This window comes from Cyprinus carpio, chromosome A1 (genome assembly GCF_018340385.1).
Source record: "Cyprinus carpio isolate SPL01 chromosome A1, ASM1834038v1, whole genome shotgun sequence".
Lineage (NCBI taxonomy): Eukaryota > Metazoa > Chordata > Actinopteri > Cypriniformes > Cyprinidae > Cyprinus > Cyprinus carpio.
Window position 1 is genome coordinate 4,366,148 of NC_056572.1, and position 14,694 is coordinate 4,380,841.

Genomic DNA, 14,694 nt, shown 5'->3' on the forward strand with positions numbered 1-14,694 from the left:
TATTATGTCTTAATTAGATATTTAAAGCATAAACATGAGGATAAAGACAGATAAAGGCGGGATAGAGCTTTCCATAATTTTGGTATTCAGTTGGCTTCCAGGACTGTGTATGACATTTAACAAGAACTGTAATTTAGATGGTAATTTAGTCCTTGTTTGAATGCAATCTGTATTACTTAGCAACCTTAAAATATCTCACACACAAATCTGCCAAGTAACCACAACAGATACAAAAGCAGGAAAAGTTGAAGGGTACAAACTGAATATTAGCTGATAACTCCCATTCCCTAGAGGACTGCTTTGACAGCTGGCCTTAAAGGAACAGTTCACCCAAAAAATGAAAATTGCTTCATCACTATAGGAGTGTGGATTTTAAGGAATACATTTGATTCACGATTCATAAACTCTTAGAAAAAATAGGGTACAAAAGTTGTCACTGGGTACACCTTTGTACCTAAAGTTTACATATCAGTATCTAAAATATACATGAGTACCTTTGAAAGGGAACCACCCAAGTGACAGCTTTTGTCCTTTTTTTTCTGAGAGTGTACATTTTCAGGTTTGATTCAGGAAGGATTTTTGTACATTCAGAATGATTTGATTTAATCAGATTCCCAATAACAGTAGTGTTTATATATTTTAAAATATTGAATGATATTTTACAGAAATACAGCTGATCTGATCTTTAGCATTTTTAATCAATTCTTGACCACCAAAACAAATGTTTCACGATTCAAAAATCCATGTTTCAAGATCAGTGTGGCTTCGGAATATTGAATGTAGCTGAATACATCTGTAAGATTTGTTAGAAATGATGACAGAATTAAAATTTTTGGGTGAGCTATCCCTTTAAAGCACCTTCCATGAATCAGATAGTCTCTCTGATGCCCCCTGCTGGCACATATTATTTAGACTGTAGTTGACCCTCATGGTCACATAGTTTCTTATAGCTTTTTTGGAAATGAAGTTACACAAAACAAATCATCTACAAATCATGTATCACTTTTAATGTACAAGTGATGTATAATGCAAAGATCACTTATGACGAATGTCCATGTTACATTATTTAAACGCAGGTTTGAAATAGAAAAATTGCTGCTGTCTTTTTTCCCCCTTCTTTTTCAAAGTGATGTGAGGGAATATGTGAAATGTAATGTCCTAAAATAACTGTATCTCAGTGTTGAACAGTGCCCTTGCCTGTGGTCACATGACCACGTCTGCCACCCCACAGTACTGTCATCTGCTCAGCTCTGATCATATCACTGCTGACCTCAGATACCGCATATCATTGTGGCATGGGGATACATTTTGTCCTCAATACCCTTATAAAACTGTACATTGGTAGTACTGAGGCACTGGATAAAAGTTTTGATAAATACCATGATCCTGAATCATTACCACATTTATTTGGCATGGTATTTACATGGTACTCTAGAATACCATGAAATTACCATGGAACATGTCCAAAAATACAATTGAAATGGCATATATATTAAGTCATTTGAGTTTTTAAATATTTTATTTTTGACAATTTCTTGTACCTTTAAAGTTAACAAAAATACATGTATGAAAAACTTTTTTTTTTAAATGTATGTTTACTTCAAATGTTTTATTTTCCCATGTATTACATTTTGTTATTTAAACCAAACCTACAAATAATTGTTTACAGCATACTCTTTCCCCGAAAAATTAAATAAAATACAATCTCTTTGTATAAATCTAAGTCAATTTTAGTTCATACATTTTACATTTTAGTAATTTTTCTACATTATATTTTTCCCATTTGTTGCATATTCTGTAGTTAACAAAGTTATACATATATAAAATCTAAATAGATTATTTAAAAAAAAAAATGCTTTTAAATTGTATAAATTAATTTTATATCATTTTGTAATTTAAACCAAACCTTTATAACTGTAAAAAAAAAAAAAAAAAAAACATAAAACAGCATATATTTTGCTACATATTTAATAAAATATGTTAAAATGTTAATAAAAATTTAATAAATAAATCTCAAATAAAATGTATTTTAAATCATTTTTGGGTTTTGCAAATTTTACATTTCAGCTATTTTTTTATGTCTTACATTTTTAAATTGACAAAATACATATATAACTATCTAAAAAAAAATAGCATAATCTCAGATATTTATTAATTTTTTCCCCATATAACATTTTTTAAATTTAAACTAAACCTTTAAAACTGTAAAAATGCTTGTTTGCAGCACATATTTACAAAATGATTCAAATATATTTTTCTTTTGCTATATGGGATAGTTCTAGTATGGTACTGTATGTCCAAACGAAAACATGGTAGACAAATAATAGAAATAATGAAACCTAATACAAAAGGGTCTAATGCAAAAAGGTAAAGCTATGATAGTTAAATTTAAAACTCATGTATTGGCTGCATTTTATTATCTGATTAGCTACTACTAGTGTTTGATTGCTGTTTCTTAAAAGTATATTGAAATGTGTGAAATATATATATATATATATATATAAACTTAGGTGTACAATATAAACAGAGAGAATACGGCTTTACTAGATTACAAACTCAAAAACAACATCACCACTCTGTGTGAAATGGGGGCTAGTGCACATACATTTAGAGTCTCTGCTTGTGTGTGTGTGTGTGGGATAAGTCCATGAGTGGCATGTAATCAGCATGCAGTCTAGGCCCCATAATAAAAGGTGTTTACGGTGGTCTACTGTGACAGGAGACACGCTGTGATTGCTGTCCCCCAAACACTCCACTGGAGACAGACCGTAACTAGCTACCACACACATACACACTGAGCAAGGCTCAATCACAGGCGTCCAAACACAAGCTCCGTCAAGCGTGTCCACACCCAGGCCGGATATGTTCATGGTTATGCTAACAGACAGAGTGCTGCTCCTTTGATGCTGTTGTTTCTCTAAGCAATCCTCTTTGCATTACACTGCAAGATTAAACATCACACACAGACACAGACACAGACACACTCATACAACCAGCAATCCACAAGCCTCCACAAAGAAAAAAAAAGCCTTCCACATAATTACTGGAAGGCAGATGAGGAAATTATGCACCCGTTCTTAAGGAAAGCCTGAATAAATGTTTCAGCGTTCTGCTTAATGGAAAGAATTATCTCACTTAGAAGCCGTGCCATACATTCAAAAGGAGACCAAATATATTCAAATACATAACATCACAGCCCATCTTCTCAATCAAAATGCGACATGGTTACATCTAGGAAGAGGAAACTCTCTAATGATACAGCAAAAAAAACATACACTACTGTTCTAACATCTGAGGTCTGTAAGATTGAATGTTTCTAAAAGAAAGAAGATGCATTTATTTGATCAAAACAGAGTAATGTGAAATCAATGTTGACAGTTATAGTTGTTCTGCTTAATATATTTGTGGAAATTGTGATGCTTTCTTACATGATTCTTTGATAAATAGAAGATAAATAAGAAAAAAGTATTTTTTTTAAAAATGAACAAAAAAAAATGTTTTGAACAAAAAGTACTGTGGTGTTACCATGACACAGTGCTACTTAGATATCTGATTACCATATACCATTGTATTTGCATGATATATATTGTAGAATACTACATATTCTGTGGATGATGTCCAAAAAAAATAAAATAAAATGGTAAATGCTCAAATAAACATAGTGAATTAATTTGGTACTATTTTTGTTAGCATTAAAGGGGTCATGAACTGAGTGGTCAAAATAAAAACAACCTATACACAAGCCATTGTACTATAACAACATCCTGTAAGTTTCAGAACTCAAAACTTTCTGGTTAGTCTAAAAACAACTTATACTGAAGCCAATCTGCCAAAACGACAGGTTGTAGAATGTGCCACTTTGTAACGTACTAGTGTGGCTAAACCCCGCCTCACCAGAAGACGATCAGCGCCTGCTTCTACATCACTGCCTGTTTAGCCCCGCCCACCGATTTGCACATGCAGTGTAAATAACTAGAGAGGCAAACGCAGGTCTACGCAGAAACCAAACAATAAACAAGTCCTTTGTTCACTTCATTTTACCACAGATTCGTTTACAAACAAGGCCCAATTCGGTGCAGGATTTTCTGAAAGATTGAAACTAAAAGATGACGCTGTGACAAATATATTGGATCCAACAGTAATGTAATGACAGTTTATGAGTTTTTAACCTAAATCACATCAGCATCCATCTATGAAGGCTGTAGACTGTAAACATACACAACTGTTAGCCAATCATAGCAGTGGGCGTTTACTTCCGAGTCTACAATCCTCCACGCCTATTCAAACAGAGCAGAAATAGCCTATTACTTCTAAATTATGATGCTTTTTGGTGTAACAGTCTTGATAACATTATAAGTGGACCTCAGGAACAGTACAAAAATAAAAACAAAAAAAACAAAGGCAGTTCATGAACCCTTTAAACAATTGAAATGATATAGCTTTTGAGCAACCATTTTCCAGTCCAAAGTTCACTAAATGAGATCTGTCATGACATTTTGGTCATGTTACCTATCCAAGCAGTGCTGGTAAGACAGACAGAAAGCGGCCAGTCTGCTGCACCGAGAGAGCGACATCCAGGGCCTGCGGTAGAATGATATACCAACATCACAAACTCAATCAAAATGCTTTACTTTACTGTTTATTAATTCTTTAGATATGAAGGTTAGAAATGGGATAAACAAGAGGTTTGGCTCACTGGAAAGTCAAAGGGAGTATCTGAAGATGACAAGTGTGATTACACACAAAAAACACACATACTTTTGGATTCTCTGTGGATCCCTGTGGATATTAAGGACTTCGGATATCCTGTTTCCCGCCCAAACTCTAATTGTATCAAATTAGTACCTCAAGGTCTCTAAGACTATGTCCCTGGTTCAGGTCTCTGCTTAACTACCTGTAAATCTAAGGGAATTTTGCAATTGTTTAATCATTCATCAGGAAGAAATAGTACACAGAAATGAAAGAAATGTTTCTACTTCTAGGCACCATAAATAAATAAAAAATACAGCCATTTACTTCACAGATGCAGTTCTCTCATGCACACATAAAACAGCTATTGAGATACGCACAGAATCCGGGGAAATAATCTGGATTGGAATTATAAAATCTAGGTCAGCAGCTGTGTTTAGATGAAATCTCTTGATGAGGGATGAAAACTACGAGCCCAAAGTATGCCATCAAATCCAGATGACTAAATAGATTAAAAAAGAAGGCTGCAATGAATGTCTAAGTTTGCTGGCCCACTTTAAGTACACTGTGTCCCTGTGCATTTGGCACATACTGTATATACACATGCTCACGCAATATTATCACTCTTAAATCAGAGCATTTGGGCTGATTGGAGAGGCTGTGTTCTCAGATAAAGATTATATTGTGCAGTGTGTACAGGAGGGTTTGGTATGTACAAATGGTTCTCTGATGCTGATGCTCTCACAGACTCGCACGCTCACTCAGACCAGCTGTTCAGGTCACATATATCAGGTCTGTTGATAACAGCACCACATGCTCCAGCATGCTAGTTTCTATGGAGACAACTATGGGGAGATGCTGCACTCTGAATGTATTTGTTCAATAATATTCAGGAATTTTCCACTGTATCTACATTAGATGCAGGTGAAGTTTGTGACTGCCAATACATGGTGTGGAAGAGAGATAATATTTGGGAACATCATAACCGGGTCACATTTGAATTCACACATTTGTGTTTCACACATATGAAACACACATCCTGGCATCCTAGTCTTTACCGTCTTGATACACACACACACACACACACACACACACACACACACACACACACACACACACACACACACACACACAGTATTACATCAATCTCTGCTTTATTTACTCCGAGCACAAAAATCAATATATCAACACAGTATATGGTTCCACTAGTTTATGTAAACACTTAATACATAAGCTGTTTACGTATTACTATAAGGAGGATGCAGGCATAGCACAGATATATATATGAAACACAGCAAGCAGTTTCTATTCATGGCACTGCACATGGTGCCCTCTGGCAGAGGCATCACTCACTAAAGATCACGCGACCAGCCTTTCACTACATTACACACACACACGCAAACCCCCAAACACACACGGTTCTTTGTAAGCATCTTCTGTAAAAAGAACCAATAGTGAAGGCTGCCACACGTTTCTCAAAGCACGGATGGAACAACGGTAACTATAGAGAGACGGGGAGGGGGAAGGGGCGTATGGTGAGAGAGAGACGAAGGGAGAGAATGAGAGATGGAGGATGGGAGAGGAGAGGTTTCCCAACCTGCATGGAACACCACCGTGTTCTTCTTGCATCCCGGCAGTAGCTGGAGATTGCGGAATAGTCCCTTAGCCGTGAGCTTCACGTGGAAGTTTGATAGGGAAAGTCTCGGAGACCATAACATGACCTTCAACGTCCAAACGGGGGAGAGTAAATCCTCCACAAAATATAGGTGAAAAAAATCAAGATATTTCGTAAAATCAAATAAATTTTAAAATAAAATGTCTCTGATCTCTTGTCACATTCCAATGGTAAAGTCTTCTTAGGGTGAGAGGGAAAATTCCAAATATGAAGTAGGGAAAAAATATAAGCGAACAAAATTGGAAAAAATATCAATATTATTTTTTTTACATTTCCAAATCTCTCAAAAAATGCTAAAAATACTGATATTGCTACAGAATGTGTAGCTCTTGAGGGAATGGCCACTCTGTTCAGCGGTATCCTCTTGGATGCTGAACCATCCAGTGTCTCGTTTAGTCTCCTCCTCCTCTCTCTCTCGCAAATGTGCACATGCTAATCCTTTATGTGTGTTGCACATGCACACACACACACACACACACACAAAGCCAAGCTCTCTGCAGCTTGACACACACTCGTGCACTCAGAAGGGGGGATGGAGGGAGAGAGGCAATGTAAGATGGAAGGGTAGGGAGGAAGAGCGGGGAGTAGGCAGTATGAGTAACGTCGTTCTCTCACTCCTTCTCTCTTGGCTACAGTACAGGTATGATTGTGCTATGAGAATGCAAGATGCTGCATTTGAAGATTATAGTTTGTGATTTACAATTACACTGCAAAAAAAAAAACGACTTTCTTAATCAGTATTTTTGTTTTGAATAATACATCTACATTTTACAAAATACAATAATTTGAGCAAAATTGTGTCCTTTTAAGTGATTCAAATGTAACAATTTGGTGAGAAAACAAGAAAAACACCAATGAGGTAAGAAAAAATGTAATTCAATATATATTCTCTAAAAAAAATCTTACTTTTTAAAGGAAAATCCTTTTTAAAGGATGGTTAGGTGACTTTAACATAATTTCACCAAACTAATGGAGTCCATTGTTGGCTCCCACTGACTTTCATTATATGGTCATAAAGAAAATTTCAAAATATATGTTCCACAGTAGAAATAAAGTCATACAGTCTGCAATGGCACATGGGTGAGAAAATGATGACAGAATTTTCATCTGTTGGTGAAGTATTCCTTTAACTAATTAATTGTATTGAATACTTAAACACTGAAATCCTACATTCTCTCAGAATTCTTTTGTCATTTTTCATATTTCATAGAATTAAAGCCTTATTAGTCCCTAATCTTGCCTTTTATCATTATCTTCCTTTTTATTCTTCTTCTTTCCCTCTTTTCGGGTGCTTTCTCTCAGACATCTATTTAACATTTATGTATCTTCCAAGCAGCAGGCTTCCTGAATGGATGCCTTTGTTGGATAAAGAAATACACAGACAGAGAGAGAGAGAGAGAGAGAGAGAGAGAGAGAGAGAGAAACAAGCACCCCGGAATACTGATGAGTGACATTGTTGAATAGATAGACGTCAAGCAGCACATGAACGGCTGTGTCCTGACACTATTGTGCTTCTTTTTCACCACTAAAGGCCAACAGCTGCATGGTCATAGCAACATAAATTAGCAACAGTCAAGGGATGGAGGTGGTGTTTGTGGGTAAAATTATGTTAAAGTTAAGTTGTTTTTAAGTAAAACAAGACAGAAAGGCCAGAAATACCAAGCAATGTGCATTGGTTGGGTAAACTCGTCGTGAATGTCACAATAACTAGAAGAATTTCAGAACTTCTGCATTTATTTTCTGCAAAGAGACACTGCAGAGAAGGTCACACTATAGGGTGCTATAAGGTTTGCAACAAATCAAGGGAATGGGGTTATCTAGAGCACTCTATACTCCTTTAAAAAATATATATATAAGAAAATAAAATTTTCCTCTCGGTCATGAAGCTTTCTTCCTTTACCAGACAATAAATTATTCCATACATTTACTTTCATATATGAATATAAATAAATTTATATGTTTCCTTCAGTTAATGGTTTCACCCTTCGTAACAGTTGTGTAAAAATCCATCAGTTGTTCTAAGTGTGAAAAGATGGATCTCAAAATCATAGTCACTGTTGTAAAAGGTTCAAATACACAATATATGCTGGAAAACCAAAGATTGTGCAGGACCTGGAGAACTTTTCTGAAGAAAAGCAGGCAGATTAATTGCTCAGAACAAAAAAGGGACTCATGAACAACTCATCACAAAGAAATAAAAAAAAACAAAAAAAAAACTTGTGGATCAATGATGAACTGCCTTTAACTGTCATTTTGTATTATTGACACACTGTTTTCCTAATTAATGTTGTTCAGTTGCTTTGACGCAATCTTTTTTGTTTAAAGCGCTATATAAATAAAGATGACTTGACTTGACTTGATCTTTCAGGTAACATCAAAAATGTAAAATTCACATTTTTTCTAAAGCACTGTGAATGTTTAACAAGATGTGTTCAACAAACACATTAAAGATTATAACTGTACATGTGTTGTTAGTGTAAGCACATTGTGTGTGTTTACACTTTATGACCAATTAAAGCAGAAAACCAACCAATTCCAATGGGTTTGCATAGTTTTTCTTGCTAATGTATCATGTGTGTGATAGAAATACATGAGCACAGATATAGAGGAATCCACTGTTCGATCATTCGATAAATACTATATCCTATGGTCATATTTATGTTTTGCTTAACCACCAAACTATGTAGCCTATGTAGCACAGTAAGTGAATTAAACACACAATTTAACCTACTTCACATAACACATACACACTACAGAGCTTTGGGAGTGATAACACCTGAAAAGGCGATGACTAAAGTGATAGCACGGACGCAAACAGTTTAAGCTAGACTACTTTTGATAATGCAGCAGTGGTAGAGTGTACAGTATGGATACACACACACACACACACACACACACAATCAAATTCATTCTCTCCTTACCTGCTACTGATGATGAGCGAATAAGTCGTGCAGATCCACTGCGTTGCAAAGCATTCTGGTTAGTCTTAGCTGTCATGTGGCTGGTCACAGCTGGGGCCTTCAGCCCTAATGAAACAGTGCAGAAGAAATCAAACTTCATGCTAACAGACTGCACAGTGGCAGGTTTCAGTAACTGGGTCAGAAGTACTGTAGAGGCTGTAGGTGCAAGAGTGTTTTAATGGCAGTGGGGGGCAGAAAGAATGCTGATGAATCACTCAAAGCAATTAGCAAGTCAATCAGTATTAACTATAAACAATCAACCCTGCAATCTTTAGCTGCACTGCAAAAAAAAAAAAAAAAAGGCATATTTTTAAGGAATATCTTGTCTTGTTTTGTGCATAATACACTACATTCAAAAGTTTGGAGTTGGTTAGATTTTTTAATGCTTTTGAAAGAAGTCTCTTATGCTCCCCAGGTTGCATTTATTTGATAAAATAATATGGTAACAGGGGTTATATTGTGAACTATTATTACAATTTAGAACTGTTTTCTAATATATTTTAAATGTATTTTCAGACTTCAGTGTCACATGACCCTTCAGAAATCATTTGAATATGCTGATTTCTTATTATTATCAATAGTTGTGCTGGTTAATATTTTTGTGGAAGTCGTGATACATTTTTTCAAGATTCTATTATAAATATAAAGTTGAAAAGAACATCATCTAATTCAAATATAAATCTTTTTTTAACATTATAAATGTCTTTACAGACACTTTTGATCAATTTAATGAACTAAGCATTCAAAAACCTCTTACTGACCCCAAACTTTTCATTGCTAATGTATATTAAGAATATTTGTGATTATGTTTTAATTGCTGTCAGAGAATTTGTTGCACTTGTGCTGAAACCAAAAACCAAAACCTAAAAAATAAATGATTTTTTAATCCGCATGACATACAGTAATATATCCAAGGTATATTTTCTCAAAAGTATCTTAACATTTTATGGCAAGTTTGCTTCTAGGGCAACTTTTTTTCTTGTTTTAAGGATGTTTATGGATTTTTAAACAATGTTTTGTTAATGATTCGGATGATCGCTCTTTAACTTTCCATATTAAAAGATCTAATTTAATCTATTTGTATAAGCAGCTGTTGGAATAACAATAGAGTGGCACTATACACAAACGAATTAGGGTATTCAAATCTTTTTAAAACCTATTACGAGGGGTATATGGCAGTAATCAGGTTGTGGTTCTGGACTAAAATGACATCATGCAGTGTCATTAGCTTAAGACAATCAGAGCTTTCCCACTGATTAATGAATAGAGAAGATCTGACGACAGGACAGTGAGTTTCCCTTTGAGGCTGTTTTGATGTGTAAATAACAAATAATGAATGTGGACTGATACATATATGAAAGTAAGTGTGGGTGTTAGAGAGAATTAGTGAGATTAGAAGGTACTAAACTCAACATGCATGTTTCTCTCACCTGTGACTGGTTTAGACGGCGTGGAGCTTGCTCTGCTGCGGTGACCTGATACAGGTTTGCTAACTAGAGACTTTCCTTGAATCTGTTTGATAGACTTATCCTCACTCTTTATCCCTTCAGCAGGAACTGGTTAAAGAGAAATCATCACATCCCATTATAAAACAACAATACAATAAAACATTATTCTTAATTAGCATTTTGCCTTGTTTTAAATATCAACATGTCCACAAAATTAAACATTTACCTAAGAAGCTAAATTGCATATTGGTATTAAGATTTGTTTTTAGAACACTACTAGAGTACTGTGTCTTGTTTCATGTCATTTTTTTTTTATGTATTAATATTTGTTTTTAAGTTTATGTTTAAATGCTTCTCAGGTCAAATAAAATAAAATAAAATAAAATAAAATAAAATAAAATAAAATAAAATAAAATAAAATAAAATAAAATAAAATAAAGTATCTATGTGCAAAAACAAGCCACCCATTAAGGAACTCAAATAAAGACCCAATTTGTTAATTCTTCAAATGATTCAATATGTCCATTAAAATGCTATTAGTAAAATACTCACAAAGCTAAGCAATTAGTCACACAACACATCAACATGATTACTTTATTTTGTTGAGAATTTCCTTTGAAAAACCTTCTTTAGTCACTAGCCAAACACATTCACATGCATTCCTACTGAAACTAGAGCTCACTGCTCAAAGTTACCATGACAACTCAGTGGCTATCTTGATTATTCTTGAATTTGAGCTCAGAGTGTGGGACATCAGGAGAGTGTGGGAATAAACAAACCATGATTCTCAGAGGGTGTAATGCAGAGGATGCTGTGATTAATGTCTACAACATAGCTTTGTGAATGGCAGAGGTTGCACTGTATATGACTTGTTCACAGTCACTGCTAAACTCAGAGCAGATGTGACCTTTGACCTGAGAAAAGGAATGAGGGCAGTCTGAGCTCTGAAGATTTTATTAAGGCGCAAAGAGAAAGTGTGAGAAACCAAGGTACTATATATCATATGCATATGGCAATGGCTGATTAGCATATTCATGTTTCAGCTGCATCTCAAGTAAATTTATTGTTTCTTCAAAATACTGATTAAGAAACTGATTTATTCAGCATATGTGAAAATGGAAAGCATGTACAGTAGTTTAGGACTAAGAGGTTTTTAAGTATGTGCTTAAAGGTATACTCCACCCCAAAATGAAAATTTTGTCATTAATCATTAATGTATCAGCCGCGCCACAAGGATGCGCTGTTTTCTTTCAAATCAAAGCTAAATACATGTAGAAACAGCGCATCCTTGTGGCGTGGCTGATACAGAAGAGCATACAAAGCACACGGTGACATGGAGAGACACAGAGGAGACTGTTGACAAAGGAATTGTTGAATAAAGTCATTATTTTTGTTTTCTTCGCTTACAAAAAGTATTCTTGTCGCTTCATCACATTACGGTTGATCCACTGATGGCAGATGGACTATTCTGACGATGTCTTTCATACTTTTCTGGACCTTGACAGTGTAACTTGGCAGTCTATGGGACAGTCACAAGCCTCCCGGTTTTCATCCAAAATATCTTAGATTGTGTTCCGAAGATGAGCGAATCTTTTACGGGTTTGGAATGACATGGTTATTAATGACAAAATTTTCATATTGGAGTGGAGTTTCCCTTTAAAACCCCTGAGATTAAGATGGTGACTTGAACTCTTCACAGACACGCACCTTTGTTTACAGCAATATTGTTGCTTTCGCTGATTGTACTTCCCAGTGATGAGGAGCTGGGGCTGGTGGGTAGGCCTTTGACAGGCAGTTTGGAAGACTCACACTGAAACATGACACACACAAACATATAGAATATGGCCCCGGAAACCACATGAACCCAAGACTTGTCTGTGCTTCGCATCCTTGGAATACCTGAAAGAGAAAAGAAAGAAGAAAAAAGTTATAATTCAAACCAGTGAGAACAGTGATAATTTAAAACCAATAATCTTGTGATTTGTAAAAAGAATAATTATAACAATTTACAAAAAAAAATACTTTTATGAAAATAAAAAAAACAAATTGACACTGAAACATGACACACACAAACATATAGAATATGGCCCCGGAAACCACATGAACCCAAACATATCCCTGCATCACCTTGTAATTAAAGAAAGAGCAAACACGAAAGAAAAGGGTATCTCACAGAGGAAGGTTAAGTTACAGGATAGCCCAAAACTTTTCAAATTGTAGACATGCACACACACACACACACACACGCACACACACACACACACAGTGAGCACAATAAGACATGTCTTTTTCTTATCAGAACAGGAAAACTGCCTTAGGCTACACACAGAAATAAATGGACAGACAAAGAGCGATAGAGATGAATGGACAATATGAGAGAGGAAACTGAAGTTAAGTGTGAAGTGTTAAACTCAAGTGTGTTATGGCTTAAAAAAATGAACATGTGGCTACAGAATGAGAGGAGAGTTGCATAACACTGCACAGTTCTGCAGGCTTATTAACACCAGCTGCAGCTTCCCTCTCACTCTATAACACATAACACATAACACATAACACTAGTAAGGACACCTCATAGACCTTATGGTTTTTATATGGAGGTAATTCTATTTGCTAAACCCCAAACTTAATTCTCACACAAACTTGTTGATATCAGTTGATAAAAAAATAAAAGAATAAAATAAATAAGTAATGATCCTTTGAAATAGCGAGGACCACTTTAAAACTAGGTTTCTGACATGTGTTGGGGAAACAAATTCAGTTAAATCTGACAAAACCTCTTTTTTGGGGGGACATTTATAAAAGTTAGTCATAAATAAAGACCTTTAAAAAAAAAAACAATAAAAAAAAAAAACTTTTGGGGTTAGGTAATTACTCATATATGTTTTATTTCATTATATTATCATTAGGAAATAATAAAATATATACACTATCATTTAAAAGTTTTGAGGTCGGTACAATATTTTTTTATGTTTTTTAAAGAAGTGTCTTATTCTTACCAAGGCTGCATTTACTAGATCAAAAATACAGTAAATCAGTATTGTGAAATATTATTTTAATTTAATGTAGCTGTTTTATATTTTAATATTTAAAAATTTAATTTATGGCAAAGCTGGATTTTCAACAGCCATTTGATGCTTAAAAACCATTTCTTATTATTATCACTGTTGAAAACAGCGTCTATATTTTAGAATGTCTTTCTGGGAAGTGTAATAATTTTTTTTCAGGAATTTTAGAAGAATAGAAAGTTCAAAATAACAGCATTTTCTTTAATAGAAATCTTTATGGTCACTTTTAAACAGTGTCTTTACTGTCACTTGTTCTGTAACAATTTAATGTGTCCTTTCTGAATAATTCAGTTTCTTTAAAAAGCATTTTATAGTAGTCGAGAGAAATTATAATGAGCTTTATATAAAAACAATATGTACACACATTTAAAAACCACAACATTGCACAACATTGCAAACTGTTTCGAAAATGTGCCTCAGGCAGACAGCAAATTTCAGTTTCTTTATTGTAACACAGCTACCTGAATTGTCACAATGCTGCTGCTAAAATAATCACACCCACAATATCAGTATAAGCTTACAGGAAACATTACACTGAACAAAACAAATCTACAGCTCTGCCACTGCAGTGTTCACTCTGTCTACTTCCTTAAACAATGCTTTGAGATTTTGTACTGTGCAAATGGGGTGTTAAACAAGCAAAACTCACCAGCCGGCTGAACCGCTCGGCCTCCCAGTGGACCCAGACTACCTGTAGGTCGGGTTTCTCGGTTAGAGGGCTTTAGTCTGGTTTCTGGGGGTCCAGAGGTGGATGTCCTATTAGTCCCCAGAGATGGTCCCAACTTGGAAGACACAGTCTGGAGAAAGAGTCGTTGGTTAGTGACAGCATCCCAAGCGAGAGAACCAAACTCCGGGTG

The 14,694-nt window shown here is 35.0% G+C and overlaps 1 protein-coding gene across 1 annotated transcript in view; it reads right to left on the bottom strand.

Annotated features, from left to right (window-relative positions):
• The window catches only part of LOC109088925 (microtubule-associated tumor suppressor 1 homolog), a 36,628-nt gene that overhangs the window by 11,982 nt on the left and 9,952 nt on the right, over nt 1–14,694 (bottom strand). Inside the window, 4 exon segments of the mRNA XM_042766196.1 lie at nt 9,286–9,390; nt 10,755–10,880; nt 12,480–12,671; nt 14,487–14,634. Of these exon segments, the coding sequence (XP_042622130.1) occupies nt 9,286–9,390; nt 10,755–10,880; nt 12,480–12,671; nt 14,487–14,634 (571 nt within the window).